The sequence below is a fragment of the Semicossyphus pulcher genome, unplaced genomic scaffold, assembly GCF_022749685.1.
Source record: "Semicossyphus pulcher isolate SPU_LCO1_2020_fin unplaced genomic scaffold, fSemPul1.0.p SCAF_11, whole genome shotgun sequence".
Classification (NCBI taxonomy): domain Eukaryota; kingdom Metazoa; phylum Chordata; class Actinopteri; order Labriformes; family Labridae; genus Semicossyphus; species Semicossyphus pulcher.
Genome location: NW_027211615.1, coordinates 27,296,801 through 27,316,785, shown reverse-complemented (window position 1 = coordinate 27,316,785; position 19,985 = coordinate 27,296,801). Strand labels below are relative to the sequence as shown.

The 19,985-nt window shown below is 42.7% G+C and overlaps 1 protein-coding gene across 1 annotated transcript in view; it reads right to left on the bottom strand.

Moving 5' to 3' along the window:
• Positions 1 to 9,506: 9,506 nt before the first annotated feature.
• The window catches only part of LOC138611937 (enolase-phosphatase E1-like), a 37,670-nt gene continuing 27,191 nt past the window's right edge, over positions 9,507 to 19,985 (bottom strand). Inside the window, exons 24-34 of the mRNA XM_069685215.1 lie at positions 19,886 to 19,927; positions 19,745 to 19,795; positions 18,225 to 18,272; positions 18,025 to 18,072; positions 17,874 to 17,921; positions 17,605 to 17,727; positions 17,475 to 17,510; positions 15,640 to 15,684; positions 15,524 to 15,550; positions 11,604 to 11,645; positions 9,507 to 10,451 (exon numbers count right to left, since the gene is read on the bottom strand). Of these exons, the coding sequence (XP_069541316.1) occupies positions 10,285 to 10,451; positions 11,604 to 11,645; positions 15,524 to 15,550; positions 15,640 to 15,684; positions 17,475 to 17,510; positions 17,605 to 17,727; positions 17,874 to 17,921; positions 18,025 to 18,072; positions 18,225 to 18,272; positions 19,745 to 19,795; positions 19,886 to 19,927 (677 nt within the window). The 3' untranslated portion in view covers positions 9,507 to 10,284. The remainder of the gene's footprint in view (positions 10,452 to 11,603; positions 11,646 to 15,523; positions 15,551 to 15,639; positions 15,685 to 17,474; positions 17,511 to 17,604; positions 17,728 to 17,873; positions 17,922 to 18,024; positions 18,073 to 18,224; positions 18,273 to 19,744; positions 19,796 to 19,885; positions 19,928 to 19,985) is intronic.

The following is a 19,985-nucleotide window of genomic DNA, read 5'->3' as shown; positions in this document are numbered from 1 at the left end:
GTCATGATTGGATGACTGGCTGTCAGTCAAACTCCTCGCTATGGCAACACGCAACATCAAAGCCCCCAAAGAGAAGCCTCATCAGTCGTACTCGTTACTACTCAATACGTCTCAGAGCAGATCATCATCATGGCTGCGTCTGTGCCGAGATAACACAGATACAATTCATCGTCATACTTTTTGAACAGGTTATTTAAATTGGCCAATAATATCATTATTAGACGGGCTGCTAACACCTTGTGTTTTCTCTTTATGAAGACCAGATACTACAGGTAAGAGTGCTGGATCTTGGGTGGAAAAAAGTGACTTGACTTGCCCAAGAAAAAATGACTTGAGACTTGAGCAAACATGACTTGGTCACAACACTGCTTGTAGCTAATGTTAGCCAATGTTATGGTAACGTTCCCTGCTAGCTGGGTTGTCGTTGCTGCCCTTCAACCCAGGCAGTGAAAGAGTCATGACAGTATTTGCATCCATTTGCAATGCAATACAGCACGATCAAACACAGCACAAGTTGAATCTCCTCCATGCTAACAGGCTAACTGTAGTGTCGCACAAATGACGATAGCTTCTTCTTCTCTGAGTTTTAATGGCGATTTGCAAACTATCTTAAAGGTGCATTACCGCCACCGACTGGACTGGCGGTGTAGTGCAGTTACTTTTACAGTTCCTTCCTGATTTGCATAATCTTCCCGGGACTTTAGGCCACTGTGGAAACGCAGACAACAATGGGCAACAGGAACCCTTTAGTTCCTTGAAGAGAAGTTCCTGGAACTAAAACTACTCATTTAAACTACTGCTTATCAATTCAAAGTTTATTTCATGCCTGCAACACCGAAGCCTTTTACTGTCAGTCACAGCTACATGTGGTGTTGGCAGGAATAATGAACTCTGCAGCCATCAGGGCGTTCTGCAGGAAAGAATCTTTCTCTTTTATCCCAATCAAAAGTCAGGTAGTTTTGGTGTCTAAACTGAAAAAACCAGAGACAGCTTGGTCGCGTTTAGTCACCCAAACTTCGCATTTTTGGTTTACAAAAAAAACAAAACATGCTTTTGTTTAATAGAAGGTTCTTAAAGGAGACTATAAGAAAAGGAAGTCAAGTCTTCAGTCAGTCACATGACAAGCCACAGAGTGCGTGCTCGGGTGTCCTCAGGGTTCCCCTCACACAGGAGGATATCATATAAATATTGAACATGTTTAATACTTAAAATGTGAAGTCGGTGCAGCCTCAACGTTCTTCCGAGCAGATTGGGGGGAAATAAAATCCCTCCTAACATCCCTCACACCACAGGAACATCTGGAAACATCAGGACTTTGTTTACTTTTGTCTGAAGGAGGGAATCAGGCCCAAAATCAGCTTAATTATCTTGTACTGTGTACGCCCCATTAATCTTTATGGAGTGTTGTGTTTATCTGTGTGTGTGTGTGTGTGTGTGTGTGTGTGTGTGTGAGCACGGTTGAGTGTGTCCATCTAGGCCGGATTCCACCCACCTGTGCGGCTGGCTGGAGAAGTCTGATTGGTGCGAGCCCAGTTAACAGCAACCATGGGCTCTACCAACAAGAGCTTGGCCTGCTCGTCATCCGAGGTGCAGTCTTGACTCCAGTTAGCTCGCCACTGTGCCTCTTTGTGTAGATTTGCTAAAACTGTACTGAGAGTCAGAAGGAGTAGTGTTTCGTGTATGCAGAGGTACTAGCTTACTGCCTGGACTGGAGCAGGGATTAGTGTGTCTGCCTCACTTTATTTTGTTGTTTCTTCGGTAAATGAGGACTATGGCCTCTGGATATGGCCGATTTAACCCGTTGAGCTGAACCGCCGCCAGTCACCTGCCTTTTAAAGTATTTTGGGTGTTACACATGAAACATTTGTTCAAAATTTGTGCTAAAATAGAGAAAAAGGTAAATTATTTCTCTGTGTACACGATTTAATAAATTATAATTCTGTTACTATGATACAAACTTCCATGATGCATTATGATTTGAGTCCTCTTAATGGTAATGCATTGTTTTGTGGATGGATCACCTCACAGCTAGAAGGTTCCTGGTTCAAATCCCGGTTCAGACGTGGTGGGCCTTTCTGTGTGGAGTCTGCATGTTCTCTCCGTGCGTGCGTGGGTTCCCTCCGTGTACTCCAGCTTCCTCCCGCAGTCCACAGACATGCTCGTTAGGTTCATTGGTGACTCTAAATTGCCCGTAGGTGTGAGTGTGAGCGTGAAAGGTTGTCTGTGTTTGAAATGCCGTACTATATACTACATGCTACATACTATATACTACATGCTATATACTGCGTTCAGCGCTAGTCTGTAGTATGGAGGAGTTTTTCAAATTCATTTTGCAGTATGCTACGCCGGGCGGAAGTCAACAATAGCCGCCGCTTCTTTAGCTATATCGCCCCCTTCTGCTGGAATGCTGCTGCTCTTCGGCATTTTAACTGCCGCTGTGACGTTCCAGCGCTTTGCATTGTGGGATACAGTAGGCGAGGTAAACAGGTCCGATGCATACTGGAGATTTTCTTCGAATCAGTACATCCGGGTATTTTTGGCATACTGTACTGTCTTTTGTTTGCATACTACAGACTACATTTTGGCCAAATCAGTACGTACTGCTGGTATAGTACGACATTTCTAACACAGCACTGGTCTGTCTCCGTGTGTCATCCCTGTGATTGACTGGTGATCAGTGATCTTCCCAGAGAAGAGGACTCGATAGTGTGGAGGCTTCTTTTGTCTGTGTAGTTCTGTCCCTTCCTTTGTCTGCATGATCTGAACAGGATTAGAATTGTTCCAACAAAAAAAATGACCCAATGAGCAAAATCTACTTTTGGACTTTCATTTGACAGAGAGGGATTTTGTTCAATAATATTTAAACACTTCTAATCCCTCATATTCAGACCCCAAACCTTTTGGAATTAAAACAGAACCACTGAAGTCCCTAATCCCTGCTGCTGGATCCAACCGTGTTTACCCCGACTACGCCCATGTGACCCTGATTTGCTCTCACTAATGTATTTTAGAGCTAGCGTATCGCTGCACAGTGTGTGTTCATTAGCAACACTTCGTTTCACACGAGGAAGAGATCAATATGTATAAAGAGGTGGCTGACAGATGATTAAGTGGGTGCACAAAGCGTTTCACATACTAACTGAGGCTCCAGCTCAGCATGGATATACACCGATCAGCCGTAACATTATGTCCACTGACTGGTAGAGTTAATAACATTGATTATCTGGTTACAATGGCCCCTATCAGTGGGTGGGTTATGTAAGGCAGCATGTAGACATTTTGTCTTGTTTTCTTTTACATCAAGTGGATGGTCGGGTGCGTGTGCGTCCTTCACCTGGGTGGGAAACCTATGGGAAGAAGGAAAGCTGGTGGAGGCAGTGTGATGCTTTGGCTATGTTCTGCCAAGTTCTTCCAAGTCGTTGACTTGGCCTCCAAATTCCCCAGATCTTAATCCAATCGAGTGTCTGTGGGATGTGCTGGACAAACAAGTCCGATCCATGGAGGCCCCACCTCGCAACTTACAGGACTTAAAGGATCTGCTGCTTGTCTTGGTGCCAGAAACCTCAGCACACCTTCAGAGGTCTGGTGGAGTCCATGCCTCGACGGGTCAGGGCTGGTTTGGGACCTACACAACATTAGGCAGGTGGTCATAATGTTATGGCTGATTTCACCAATTATTCAAGCTTGTAACAAACAAAGAAACACAGTAAAGGCCTCGTACGTTTTCATGAATATTTATTGAAATAACGTCTCACAGAATTCATTTTGGTGTTTGTATTCTACATATTTCCACAGCAGACGTTCCCAAAAGAGTCCCTTAAGTGCCATACGAGCAGCCGGAAAGGTCTAATGAGATATTTAATTTGCTCCTGAAATGATTCAAACTGTTGAGTGAGACTGCTGGCCTTTACGTCATACACCTCTGATTTATAATACATGCAACAGGGGGTTTATACTGGCTCTAAATGAATGTGGTTACAATAACCGCCCACATTACAGACTGGTGATATTTAACAAAGAAAAAAACACACTGGTGAATTTATTTTGGGAGATAAAACAAGGTGATCAGCCTCCAGAGTGCCACAAATACAATAACTTACTATCTACAGTCTTTATACAGCACGTCACTCACTGCTAACTGTGTGTTTTAAGGTGGTGATACACGTATCAACTTTTACATCAACATCAACAGACAACGTCAATGTTGACTAAACACTGACTGAACAATGGCGGCCATCCAAGCACAGTGGACCGAGGAGAAGGAACTTTTTTTAAACGATATGATGCTACACACGCTTGTACAGTAGGTGGCGGTATGCACCTTAAAGTTGTTTGCGATCCGCCAAAAAAAACGAGAGAAGAAGAAGAAGAAAAAGAAAGAAGAAGAAGAAACTTTCATTAGTAAAACTTTTCTCTGGTGAGTGAATGTGTGGAGAGCACCTGTCAGGTAAAAATACTTTAATATAAACTATAAACACATTTGAAATGGTTTATTGCCGTGAAATTTGTCAGTGAGCAGATTTGTTTTAGATCGTCGGAGCTAGCTTAAATTGCGGACGTACTAGGAGTTGCTATGGTAACGCCGTAGCTGTGAATTGAACGGAGGAGTACAGAGAGGCCTGTTGCCCCGTGTCTCATCATGTCGCTAGTTGATGTTTACGTTAAGTTGATACGTGTCTCACCACCTCTACACTGGAGAGTGATGCCGCTGTTGGGCTGAATCACAACTCAAACACGTGACGCTGTTGTCCTTTTAAATTAACCATCATGCAAATTACACAAGCACTTAGGAGCAAAATAATGATCCGTCAAATAGAACCCAAACAACCCCAAACGTTTTTTTCTTTCGTGGATAAAACTGCTTAAAAAGCATCATTACAGCTTCCAGCAGTCATCCTGCTCTTTTTGATTTTTCAACACAACCATCATAAATCCCACTGACTTTAAATCTTGAACCACTTTTAGACTGATTCTGGTTTCATTCACAAAAACCCAACGCAACTGTGAAGAGAGCAGAGGAGTTAAAATAAAACTCACAACTCTGACATTATTTCGAACCCTATTTAAAGGTTGTTTTTTTTTAAAGCTTTTACTCTGTAGCTTCCACAGTTTCCTCCGGGGTTCACACGAGGCTTACACCTGGCGTTAAAACCCCCGATTTGTCTTAGAGACAGGCGGAAAACAAACACATCGTTGTGCTATCAGCCAAAGACATTATGTGCGAGAACAAAGTGGACACCACTGTTGTGAGTTAATAATGCATACACAATTACCTGATTAGATTTTCATCACTACACAAAGTGTGTTGATTTCAAACTGGATGTTCTCCTACAAACATTCATGCTCAGATCCAGTTTAATTATTTGTCTCGTACATTTTGTCTTTAATTCTTTACAAGTCCTGAAAATTTAAATTCACCCTGCACTGCACGTCTGATGCTTTGCAAGACGGCGTACATTCAGTATAGATCTGTTGTTAAAGGTACCCTGGCATATATAAAACTGCATTGTTTACATAAGCCTGCAGCATTTTGTTTCTGTGTTTCTGTTTGTTTGTTCTTTACCACCAGCAAATGCTGACACTGGGAATAATGTGAAGTTAAGCAATAAAACAGACTCATTCTTGCGTTTCTCATTTTAAAGCATTGCCTGTCTTGAAATAAATGCCTTTATTTTTTAACCGAAACAACAGGTAATAGATTCTCTTTTGAACCCCACTCAGCTCTCAGAGATACTACAGTAACCAAATGTTTCTACAGTAAGCAAAAATATAAATATAAAATTAATATCTAGCAAACTGTTTAAAGCTCAGGTTTGTTTCTGCTGTGGGTCGTCCTCCGAACACTGCTCTACAGCGCCACATGTGGTCAAAACCTCCACAGGAAACCTTTAATGATAACTGGTCAGGGCGGCTAAGTAGAGCGATATCAAAAGAGAGCATTAGACCTTTTATAGTTTTGAATCAAGTACATCATAAAGATTTGAAGTCGCTGAACAACAAATATGTGAAACCTGCAGTCAGAATGTTCCTGCAGAGAATCAACAAACAGATTCAGCAAAACTTCAACAACTGAAAAGTGAAGTAAAACAAACTCGTACATGTTTACGCTTCGAGTGCACACTGTACCCTTAAACTGCCACAGGCTGGTGACAACATGCAGGAAAAAATGACTTGCTTTTTACAGCATTCACAACAAGAGTTAACACATTATACCATTCTATAGGTGCATAGGATTTTATGTGAAACGTCCTGTGTTTGTTGTATAAAAGATGTTGAAGCAACACCTGAAGTTTCAGGGCCTCGAAGCATCACAGAACAGCAACCTTCTGCTTCATCTCCACGCTGGAATAAGATTAACTCTTACAGATAAAGAAGCACTTTAACATCCACAGTAAACACCAACTCCAGGTGTCTTTAAATGCCGCTACAACAGTCACAAACTCTGCAGGCTACACCTGCGCAGGCTGTCTGACCTCATTAGACCGTGCAACATGACGACTGTTGACCTAAACCTGGAGCTAGCTACACCTTATTTCACACTCAGACACATAAACCATCAAACCTCAGGTCAGATATTCACACATTAAGAACCACAGCCTGTAGATAACGTATGAGGCAGTTTGGTGGCTTTAATCTAACTCAGGTTCACACCAGTGATTTTAAAGGTGCTATCAGAGAGAACAGGAAGCAGTTCTGCAGCGTTTATTGTGCAATTAAAGGACACAAACTGCTAATTACAAACTCTCCATGGGCTAGCTTTTGCCGTTAGCTTGGTAGCAACATTACCAATACTAATGGTGCATGTTCAAGGTGTGTGAAGAAGCTTAGTTACTTTGTTCTATAGTTTGTCTTATGTGCCTCTCGTCTCTGGAGCAGAATCACTCAGCTGCTCGAGAAGAATACATTTTGGTTGAGTGCTTTTTAGATGCATCTTCAGCTACACGTTCATGCAGCCTAGATTTAATCTTTTTTTATATGTACTCAAACCTCTCGCTGACTTCGTGTGCATTTATATCACGACTGAAATTAGCTCTCGTTTCAGTCTGCACACATTTTAAGACTTTTTGGAGAAACCCTGAAAAGTTTTGGGAGGACATGCAAAACATTTCGGATTAGAAAGATGTTAGCTAACGGTTTAGTAGCCACCCGTTATTGCCAAACATCAGTCTTCATGTAAATAAATCAGTCCCTCCAGGAAGTTGCAAAGTTGCGTTCCCAAGAATTCTCGCAAATTCTGCAAATTTGGCCGATCATCCGATTTCCTGCATGCGTGACATCATGTAAGTCACCAAACTCACTATATTCCAAACATTGATCCCCTGAGGTCTGCAATGTTGTATAAACATCTGAGGACATCTTTTACATCGCACAGTGAGATAGTAACCCCTCTGTCTCTTATCAATGCTTTCAGCAGCCAAAATAAAGAGTAGAACAATGTAAATATAAAGAATCAAGTTTAGATTCTCCTTTGCATTTATGGATAGCAATGAATGTGCATACGAAAGAGCATTTCATGGCTGCTGACTTTAGTATCGTTCCGTTTTTACGCATTTTATTTGCAATCCTGACACTGAAATCGACCGGAAGTGATGTCAGAAGACAATAAAGAAATAAGCCTTTAAAACATTGCAACTTTCATTGCAACTTTTTTAAAAAGCTGCAGCAAAATCAGGCATTTCTTTGGCTGCAACAATCACAGAAAAAGCCCGAGAAACCCTGGAGGGACTAAACGTTTAAAGGTTAAACTGTAGGTAGAACAGTCCTAGCGCCTTATGCTGTGTTACTCACAGGTGAGATTAAACTCTCCAGGATGAATACACTGCACAGGAACCGTAAGCGTGAATAAACTGTGGGTCTTATCCCAGGATTAAGCCCAGTGTGAAAACCCCCTCTAGTTTCTTTTCAGTTAAAGGTTTCATTCAGTAAGACAACAGCACATCGCCGATAGTGCTCAGCTTTGCAGCATCAACGAGGCATCAAGCCTCGTTGGTAAGGTACAAAACCAGAGCTATGAACAAGTGAGGTATCTGGAAATATGACAAAACATCAGGCTTAATAAATAAGCCGATGATTCACATGGAAAATAAATGACATTTATCCACTGCAGCAGACATCACAGCGTCTCATTGGTTGGTCACGTCAAAGATGTCCTGCACAGACTCCCTGTCTCTGAACATGTTAGTGTTTGTTCCTACAGTCTAATCGAGGACACACATTAGTACCGGACAGACACATGAAATACATAGTCGTACTTTTGTAAGATTAAGGCACTGGTTAAGTTCAAGAAAAACATCCTGGCAAGGGTTCAAAGTTCAGCCTTTTGTCCTGCAATACTCACTACGGCCACTAGAGGCCTCCGCCTAACTATAAACCGAAATTTCGATCGTAATAACTTCTTGTTTGGGCCATTTTTGCCTTTATTTATAGGACAGAGACAGGAAATATTGGGAGACGAGATTGAGGGAGGTAGGAAAGTGCAACCTGCAGCCGCTGCAACGAGGACTGTAGCCTCTGCACCAAGCAACACCATCACCTCGTCCCTGTAAGTTTTAACGCCTGTCCCTTCAAGTGAGTATTAAATCTATTCTAAAAAAGACATTAAACCAAAACGTGTCCGTGTCTGGGAAAGAAAACCCTCCAACAATTACATTTAACATGTCTAAGCATCACTTTAAACTAACATTTAATTCAAATGAAGCATGATCAGGTGACACAACAAATACAGTCGCACGTCCTGCAGCTTCATGCAGATATCACTGAGATTAACTCTGATGGATGCTCATGATCAGAGACAGGGAGGCTGCTTGGATCAGCTGTGGGAGCTCCTGGGATCTGACCCTCCGACATTAGCATGCTAATCTGCGGCAGGCGCGGCCAAGCGGCAAAACACGACAGGTCTCGTTCTGGTAGGCCGGATAAGAGAGAATTAAATCTGTGATCAAACACTTAAGGTAAGTCAGGGTAGCCATGCAAATCTTGTCATTACTAGAAGAGCAAGAGAGAGCTGTAATCCCTATAAACAGATTCTGCATAAAAATGTACAACCGCATTTTAGTACGGCAAGCGTTCTGGTATCCGCTTGTAGTCCGAGTAATATTGACCAGTCACATATCAGCAGGCTTTGTCAGTGTGGAGAGCAGAAGCAGCCGTCACGTAATCCACCGTAATGACATCCCGGCTCCCATCAGCGTCATCTGACAACGATTTAGCTTCTTATTAATCTCTATAAACAGACATCCGCAGCTAACAGCTAACAATGTGCTCTAGATCTAAAATTCAACTTGAGACAAATTCCCTTGATGCTGTGTCAGGAAAGCCGTTTAGATTTCCCGACCTCCTCGAATGCATCATAAACGATGCTCCGTTCAACAAACTTGTCATGTTAAAGTAGTGTTCTTCTCCTCTTGAGGACAGACCTGACAAAGCTTCATGTTGTTCCTAATCTGCATCATGATGTTGTTCTTTCAGCAAACTGAAGAGCCGTTAATTAAAGTCGATCACAAGAAAATCTGTTTCTGTTTGGGCTTCATCCCGCTGCAGTAAGCCAGAGTGCAGCCTCTGTGTAACTTACTGTTTACAGTGAAACTGAGACTCAGCACAGACAGATGAACGGGCGCTCCTCCAGGGGATGGAGCGAACCAAGAAGCATTTATTTAGCAGACACATCTGGAGGGAGAATTTCACTTCACTTTGATCTGAACACACAGTCGCTTCTCAAGCTGCTAACTGGACTGTAAACAATGCAGCGCACGGAGAAGGAGACTTTATCGTCGTCAGACTTTGGCCGATGGGTTCCGAAAATATTTTTTTCCCGTGTTTACCTGGTTTGATTTAGAGTGTAAATATAAAGGGTGTCGTAGTGTTTATATGAAGCTTGACTGCAAAAGTAAACTGAAAATCAGCATGCTAACGTGTGCATTTATTTAAGCCTGAAATACAAATATAAGCATTATGTACATCATAGTGAGCTAAGTATATTCACATAATACTTTCTTGTTTGGATGTCAGTGATTTTGTATGATTTATATCTAAGACAAAAGCAAAGCAGTGAAGCGAACACGGCGACGCATCAGCTGAGAGGAACATATCAACATAAACCCAGGAGCTCGACCACATATAGAGAAAAGAAAATACATCAATAAATTAAAGACAAAATAGTTCCGTCCACTCTTATCTGTGTGTTCTTCCTCAGAATTTAAGGATCCCACAGGTTTAAAAACGGCGCCCCCTGCTGGACCGGAGGATTCAGTACAGTGCTTTCAGACATGAGGTGAAATGGTCGTCCTATTGTCCCGACGCCCGCGCTGCTCTCTGCTGCTCCATCATGGCCCTGAGCGCAGGGGACATCATGGTGGGGGACATCATGGCGGGGGACATCGCAGGGGTGAAAGGTCGTAACGGGTACTGTGCATTTTTACCAGGGACGTAAATGCACTGGAAGTATCTCTGGCCTGGGAAGCAACAGAATTAGATAGACAGGTGAGTGAGGAGATTATTGTGTTTCCAAATGATGTCAAACTCAGCTTCACGTGTTTGTAGAGAATTTAGATCCTTTATTGAAGTTAAAGTTTATATCTATATATAAGATTATCTGCAAAATGGACCTCAAAAGAGTCGTCATTGTGCAGTAAAACAGACTGTATAAAAACATGGACGACATGACAGCCAAACCCTCTCTATCGCCCCCTGCTGACTGGCTGCAGTATAGCTCATAAAGCCCGCCTCCTCCATGTTAACAGATGGGACATGAGTCAAACTATAAAATCAAAATACATTTTTCTCAAACATGGTTTCTGTCATTATAGTTAGTTCTTATCATGCTGATTTATGTCCGAGTGTTCATTTTTCTGACAACTTTATTTTTCATCAGTTATTTGATGCTATAAAAAGGGGGCGTGGCCTCATGATTGACAGCTAAATTGGGCTCCTGCAGCGATCTGTTCCCGAGTAGCAGAGTAGAGGAGGAACGGCGAGAGGAGACGTAACTAACACTAACACTACAGTCATTGAACTTTCCGTAAGCGTGAATATCTGCTTCAGACCGACACAAGAAGCTGTTCTGCTGCAGACTGAGCCCACCTGAGGGCTCCAACACGCCAAGGACACAAGGTCAATGTAAGCTTTGGGTAGAGGAAGGGGCGGGACGTCAAGTCTGCAGCAACAATAAGAGGAGGCGGAGACGCGTCGTCCATCCTTTGTGCACTCTATGCTTTAGAGGTTTAGAGTTGTGCTTATTTTAACTACTAGAAAACCTTTGGGTAGTTTAATCCACAAAAAATCATCATATTTTTGCAGCGTCTCTTTCCTGTGAGACCCACATACTCGAGAAAGTCCTCTCCTCATGGGCTCAGAAGCCAGCAGCAGCCCTGTGTTCAGCTTTGTGACAATGAATTTTCAAGCTAATCCAAGGAGAGTTTAAATAGCTCATGTAGCTTAAGTAGTAGATTTTTCTTCACACATAAAGGAACGCTTAATCCATCGGTTGTATCGCATAATTCACATCTAAAATCATCAAACTGGGAGAAACGTGGAAGCCGGAAGAAAACTTCAACAACAACTAATTCCTCTTCAATAAAAGTCTGATGAAATTTAGCGACTCTTACCTGGTTTCTTCTTTTCTGTGATATTTTCAGGCTGGGGCTCTTCTGCAAAAAATGTACAAACTACAGTTATACTGTTGGTAATATACGCCTGTCTGTGTGAGGAAGGGAGAGAGATGGAAAGTGTGCACATGCAGGTCAGTGGGAGGAAGAGGAGGGACAGCTTGGAAAGACAAAGAGAAGGTTTCATTCAAAGTACACACCGTGATTTTCTACGATATATCTTTGTGCTCTTCAGCTTCCTGTTAAAATCTAATTAAAATTAATTTCATTAAACATTTGTTTTGTTTGTATGCTGATCTTGTAGCGACAGAAATGATCTCTGTTATCTTTCTTCACTGACTTGGTTTAGGAAAGACGTCGTTCTTCAAGTGAACTTTGGTTGCTTTCATAAGGGTTTTCATCATGCATAAACGGCCTGTTTAAATATTGGTGGGAACTATAGACTGTATAAAAGAATTACGTGATGCCAATTTGAAGTCTCTTTAATCTGCATTCTTTTAAATGGCCAGAAGGTGGCGACTCCACTCACGGCAAAAAGACGTTTTGTTGTACAGAAGTTTATTGTCTCAATATCTTGTCTTCTTTAACACAGCACAAAGTTTATTTTGTAAGTTATGGTCCCATATAAGCCGGAGATATTCTTGCTTTTTAACCTTGCGTTCGCGTGCACAACCGTCTGCGTCATGAACGTAATTGTTCAGATACTTGTCTATGCATGTGACGGCTGCATGTGCTCCCTGCACTGTTTGTCTTCCCAGGTGATTACTGAACGAGGTTCACCTGGTCGTGAGTGCTTAAAAGCCCCAGACGTGACATCTGAAGAGAGAGGCTTCTGGAGAGGCTTTTGTGTTGTTCTTTTGCCTTCAGTTAATGATTAGGTTGTTTAAATTGTCATTTAATAAATCCCATGTATTTAAGTGTCTTAAGGTGTTCACGTGGTTATTTTTGGGTCAATGTGGATAGTTGTTAGCCCCATAGGGCCGCCTTAGGGTGGGGCGGAACAATGCACTGCGTGTGTTACTGGAGGATACCTCTAGAGGGCACACCAGAGAGCTCAGGCCGTATGCAACTACGGTCTGTGCGGGATGTAAACAACAGACATGGAGACAGTCGAGGAGGTTACTTTGATGTTCATTCTGAGATCACGGAGGACAGAACACACTGTCAGCACCGCCCCAGGATGTAACGGTCCCAGACTTGTAATTTTTCAGGTTTCCACTTCAATTTCTAAAGTTGTTTTCACAGGCATGTTTGTCGCTGTGCAGCAGCAATGACATCGTACAGACAAAAACTTTCTGCCGTTGTTGTCCCTGCGGCTGTGATGACCCTGTCATATCCCCTCTGCCTCTACACTGGCCCTACTGGTCATGTGCAGACTGCATCTCGCGTATGCGTAGTGTACATTTTTGAGGATGTGCAAAGCCTAAGTTACAAACAGACGCAGGGCACGCAGGGCACGCAGGGCACGCAGGGCACGCAGGGCACGCAGGGCACGCAGGGCACGCAGGGCACGCAGGGCACGCAGGGCACGCAGGGCACGCAGGGCACGCAGGGCACGCAGGGCACGCAGGGCACGCAGGGCACGCAGGGCACGCAGGGCAGCCATCATGCACACGGAAACGTGTAGTTAAAAGCAAGTATATCTCCGGCCTAAATTAAACGATTAAGCAGGGTATGATTTAGGGCGTGGCTGCCTGTGATAGACAAGTTGCTACCACGTAGACCTGAAACATTTGTTTAGTATTTGGCTGTACTAAAAGACAGACAGATCTTAGAAGTCGGCTTCGTCACATACTTTTTTCTAAACCGTTTTTTTCATAGTTGCCCATGAACTACAGATGCACCTTGCTGCCCAAGCTAGTGCTAGTGTTAGCTGATAACTTAGCTTCATTTTGGTTAAGCCCCTGCTCCCCTAGCTTCCAAATTTGGTCACTTATGGCTCTGAAAAAAACAAGATGGCGTTGGCCAGAATGCCAAACTCCAGGTGTAAAACAGTAGTCCACAAATCGGGGGAGCGACGTCGGAGGGAAATATCCAAAGAGAACACATTTTTACACATAAATCAAAGGTCGTCATCCCTACTTGCTTGTTTTAAGATAAACAAACAACCTACAGATTAAGAGAAATATCACACTTTTCGGTGACACCCGCAGAAACAGGAGCTACAGTGTGTACAACAGTATGAGTGCAGTGTAGAGTCACTCTGTGCGGTGGGTGGGGGGGTGTTGATTCTCCACTGGATGACTCATTAAGAACAGAACATAATACCCTAATTTAATAGGTTTTGGTTCATGGATTAAGTATTATTGTTGCTGTATTCATCAAAGGCTATAATCTGTGTGGATGACTCGAGGCGGTTCATCTCATCTCGATCAGCTCATCTCATTAAAGTCTCTTCTGTTCCTAATGTCATTAAAGCAGACGTCTATTCATACTGAGTTAACCAGTGGAAAGATGGAGGAAATGACTGGATACCTTAGGCTTTACTGGACGCTCTATTTCCACTCTCTATGAACAACAAGCATACGATATAATACATTAAACAAACACTACTTCAAGTCCAGGTTATAACAGTTTTGACTTTTTGTTTTCAATTTCAGTTTTGTTTGTCGTAAGTCGTTTTCAAAGCTTAGTTTTTAGTAGTTTTTTTCCTGATTTGAATCCCAGTTCGGACGTAGCGGGCCTTTCTGTGCGGAGTTTGCGTGTTCTCCCCGCGCATGCGTGGGTTCTCTCTGGGTACTCCAGCTTCCTCCCATGCTCGTCAGGTTCATTGGTGACTCTAAAACTGCCCGTATGTTTGACTGTAGCTGTGTCTCAATTCGGGGGGCTGCGTCCTTTAAAAGACGCAGGCTACAAAGGATGAGTCATTTGTAACCTGTGAACACCTCTAAGGCCGAACTGATATGTGACTAGTCTGGTCTATGGGGGATTTCCTGTTTCTGTCACCAGCTGTTTCCGCCCTTTCCCGTGACACAGCGCTGCACCTGTCGCCTAGCAACAGGCGGCAAGCTGGCTAACTGGCTGACATAACTATCGCCACGTAACCAATTATTTTAAAGATAATTGAAAGTTGCAAGTCCCCGTTTTTAAAATTGTAACGCTGCTATACGATTGAGTTGAAACCAAAAAACGTCCTCGGCCACTTGAGAGTCCATCTTGTTTAAATTCTCGCGCGCAATGAATCTCTGGATGCGGGAAAAGGAGGTCGAATCTGAAGCTTCGAGGCGCGCTGTGAGGCAATCGGCCTTGAAATGTGTCCTTCGAAGGATGCAACACCTGAAGTGGGACACAGTTTGTGTGTCAGCCCTGTAATTGACTGGCGACATGTCCAGGTGTAACCCCGCCTCTCGCTCAATGACAGCTGGGATAGGCTCGAGCTTCCACTGCGACCCTGAACAGGATAAGCGCCATGGATGGATGGGATACTTGTCAGGGGCGACATTAATTATGCATGTAATAAGTCATTAATTTATGCAGATAATTTATGTTTAAAAAGGCGAAAAACTGAAAACATTTACTCTATAATTTTATCTTATTTTAGTAAGTTTTATAAACATACAATACAGGAACAAGCCTCGTTGTTTCACGTGACAATCCACAGAGTGCGTGCTCGGCTGTCCTCTGCGTTCCCCCCACACAATCAATTGTAAATATTGAACACGTTTTATATTAACAATTGGAAACCGTGCAGCCACAACATTCTTCCGAGCAGATCTGGGAAAGTAAAATCACTCTAAAATCACTCACACCACAGGAACACCTGTAAGATCATCTTTAGAACCATCAGAACATCAGGACGTTGCTTACTTTAGTAAGGGGGGAATCAGGCTCAACATTATCTTGTAGTGCATACCCTGCTTCAGCATGCACCCCAATATAACTGTTATCATTTACACTTTGGTTGCGACACTTGTACTCACTAGTTTGTGCTGGTTGTTTCTCTTTATCTTCATCATGAGAGGGAGAGAAACCGATCAGTATCATTCACAGACATGCACACGTTAGCTTCACTTCCTGAACCTGACTTCATACAAACCTCGAGCCTCTTTGACAGATTTCTTTTCAGCCTTCTCAGCTTTGCCTGCGAGAGGAGAGAGACAGCCCCATTACAGCCCCGCCAAATAACTCTCCATAATTGTCGTGTGCATTTAATATTCTCGCAAAATTATCCCCGTCTCAGTGTAATAAAGCTCGACATGTCCCTAATTACAACGTTTATCATGCATTAAACAGCCCATTTAATCTCATAATCTCCGACCATGTTTCCAACGAGTGTGATGTGTCTGCGCAGACGTAACATGACCTCATCAGACTTATGTTCTGATTCTTTCCTCCGGAGCCGTGAAAGCTTTATGAAATGTGTTTAACATGCAGTCGAGGAGTCAACACGAGCAGAAAATTGGTTGTAATCTTGAGCTTATTAATGTGAATGAAATAAAAATATTGTTCATGTGAATCCAACGGTAACAGAGATGTTCAGGAGCCGCTCTGCTGCAGGAACTTCAACTGTCATAATCATTTGGACATGTGTGGAATCATGCTTCCTTTAAATCAGCGATGCAGAACATTTAATGGAAGACAATAAAAACATAGTTGAATCACTTGTTAAAAAAAAAAAAAGAGGTTTAGTTTTTTGAAGTTATTTTTTTGTCTGTGAAAAATATTGAAAAAAATTTAAAAAAGGTGAAAATTTTTTTTTTTTTGGCTTCTTTTTTTCCTGTGTTTGCTGGTGTTTTCTTAATATATGCTAAAAAAATATGCTCAGGGGCACCATATCATCTTGTCCTCTTGTTGTACTGAAAGCATTTGCGTTTTCTTCTAGTTTTATACCGAAAGTTTTTTTTCGAATCAAACACCAAATTGTCACAAAGTTGCATTTTGCCTTGAGTTTGGTTTGTGTTCACACGGCAGCTTTTACCAGCAGACCAAAAGTTTAGATGCACGAGGAAACTGCTCTCTGATTGGTCAGAATTTCCATATGGTAAAACTCCCTGAAGTAAACAAAGCAAGAGAGCACACTGATCGATCACACTCAACACGATCGCCGACTTTAATGTTTTGTTGATAAAGTCCGTTTATGTTCTCACCAGAATCAAACCGGACCGTGGTTTGTTTGGAAACGGATCGAGACCCGTATTTTCTCGCGGACCATGGTCTGGTAGTTTGGTCCGCACCAGAGTTTGATTCCGGCGTTCACACCACCTAAACGAACCGCACCGAGGGGACGAACGCTCCAGGGTTCGGTTCAATCGGACTAAACAAGGCTGGTGTGAACCCGCCCTGTGGAACTTATGATAACATAGGTTCGGAAACAGGACCACGCCTCCTTCGCTAACTCCATCACCTGTGTCTCGTTAGCTCTCACACTTGTGCCTCTCTGATGCAATTACCTGTGTATGCATAAACAAGCCTGCCGAACCTCTTCTCTCAGGTCTGTTTCAGCTCTCATACCTCTCCTCTGTCCTATCTCAACAGGAACCACTGGGTGATGCTGAACCCGAAAGCGTATCGAGTCTCAACCCCCCGGGTAACTCCACCCCCTCTCATCCCACCCAACCTTGACCCTTAAGCATATTCCAAACATATAAACTACTTTCATACCGTATAATGGCGTGGTCTTGTTAGTGAACTGATAAAAGTTCAAACAAAAGGTTACACTTGTGGCTTTTATCGGTAGAGTACAGATTTAATTTAAAGGTAAACCAACAAATGCTTCATGCGGTGGTGTAGGACTGAGGGCAAAGGGGACAGAGTACACAGGTCTTTATGTGAGGAGGGCCCACAAAGACACCATGATGAAGGGAGACGCCCAAAGATCATGTTGAGTTAAACCACTGCATCCATGCAAATGTTTAAAATATAAACACTTACTTTTCTTCTCTGCCAGTACTTTTGATCTTGTCTTGGCTGGAAAAAGGACATAAAAATGAAGAGGTGCAGGTTTATAAAGGTAGATCATATTACAGAGAAAGAAACCAACTGTAACACTCCTTCGTGTTACCTGCGTCAGACGCAGATCTGGCAGGTTTCTCCTCCTTCGCCTGAGACGTTACGTTCGCTCTCCTCACAGCTTCCAGCCTGGATCTCAGTCGGATCGGCTGGACACGTGGCTCTGCGTCTGCGTCTGTTTTACACAAATAGATTTAGATTCACTTAAACTCTGGATCTGCACAAACAGAAAACATAACACTAGCGAGAAATTCCCCTCCATTGGATGATAATTGTAAGGACACATTTCCTACCAGTGAAGTCGTGCACGTTCACTTTTACCTTTCTTGGCTGCAGATGCCTTGGCTTTACTTTTGACAGGTGCTGCTTCTGAAAGAAGCCAAACCCAATTAGTTTCCAATCATGTTTCATGTCGCTGATATGAATGATGATTGACTTCATGCAAATGACTGAGCGTCGGCGGTGCAGGTACCTGTCTTCTCTGAGGCTGATTTCCTCTTCTGTCGAGCTGCTGCAGGCTCTGACATAATGAGAAGAGACGTGATTACTCGCCTGAATCATTTGTTTTGTTGGTAAAATTATTAGCAGCTCCTTCATATGAAAGAGGGAGGGTCTTTCTGCTTCACATTATTAACAGTTTCTGTGACGCCCTCTGGCAGAATGATGTTTTACCTTTCTTGGCAGCTGCGGCAGTCTTGGTTTTCTCTTTTACAGCTGCTTCTGTAAAAACAAATACAGCTGACTCAAAGATAGAAATCGAGAAAGGAAGTTCAACCAACTGCCGCAACTTTTCCACGAACCCATCATACGATTTCCCCGCGTGTGTGTGAGGTCATTAACGCCACCGTACTCACTTCTTTATGTCCCAAATATTGATCTAAGGTCTGCAATGACGTATGAACATCAGAGGGCGTCTGCAACGCTGCATGTAAGCGACGAGCTGTGAGGCAGACAGCTGTGTCGTTCTCAGGAGGCTCCAGTGCGATCGTCCCTCTTGTATGAGCTACCTCATCCGGCCTCGAACTACACAGTCTTTATAGAGACTGTATACAGTGAATCCTTATTAATAGAAGCAACACTCGATGTCTTCTTGTGATTATTTATCCATGTTTCTGTTAGCCGGCCATGAAATAACAAGCAGAGCAGCATAAATGTAATAAATAATGTGTAGATTCTACCATGCACATGTTGCTCGCATTAAATGTGCACGTGCAGTGCGAAATTAGCATTTTGTGGCTGTTGACTTCAGTGTCGTTCAGTTTTTACACATTTTATTTGGCACCTTGACAAAGGGGACAGAGCGTGTGCTGTGAGGAGAGCAGGTCAGCTGAGTCAGTGATCTCTTTTTAATCCTTCTTAAAACAAACTTTAATGAGATCAAGTATAATCCTTTATTGATCCACGGGGGGGGAATGTGCAGCAGCACAAAGACAAAATGCAAGTAAGTAAATACAGTTTAAAAATAAGAATAGATTTGTACAGCTGTTATACAAGGAGGAGTAAGTGACGGTTATGGGATAAAGTGACATGTATAGCAGCAACAATCAGCAAGCCTCTCCGGATTTTACTTGAAGTTTAATTCTTTCTAATTCTTTGAAAATAATTTTATGTCTTTTATATTTTTTAAATTATTTGTTGTTTCTAATATTTACCTTCGATTCTGATTTTATGACCTGTCTGTTGCTGCCTCTGTAAAGCACTTTGTAACTTGGATTTTAAAAATGTGGTCCATAAATAAAGGTTGTTATTATTATTATTATAAGTAAATCTCGGTTCGGACGTAGTGGGCCTTTCATTGTGGAGTTTGCATGTTCTCCCCCGTGCATGCGTGGGTTCCCAGTCCAAAGACATGCTTGTTAGGATCATTGGTGACTCTAAATTGCCCGTAGGTGTGAGTGTGAGTGTGAAAGGTCGTCTGTCTCAGTCCAGGTGTAACCCCGCCTCTCGCCCAATGACAGCTGGGATAGGCTCCAGCCCCCCCGCGACCCTCTACAGGATAAGCGGTACAGATAATTGATGGATGGATGGATGATGTCTCGCTCACAGTGGATGAACAATGTGTCACACAGTATAAAAAAAAGCCTCAAAAAATCTCAGCTTTCATGGCAACTTTTTTCAAAAGCTCAGAAACGATCACAGAAAATGCCGGAAACCTGGAGGGACTGACAGGAAGTAAAAACATCAGATGTTACCTTTCTTAACCGCTGCAGGACTCTTGGGTTTCTCTTTTTTAACTGCTGCCTCTGTAACAGAAAACTCTTTATAATAAGTACATTCTCAGTTAGAGTAAAATGAATATAAAATAACGATAGTTAGCTGCAGTGTGTTTTCACCTTTCTTTGCAGCTCCAGCTTTGGTTTTGTCTTTTGCAGCATCTGAAATAGACAAAACATGCCGGTTCATGTTCCTCACATCTGACTATACTATGTAACT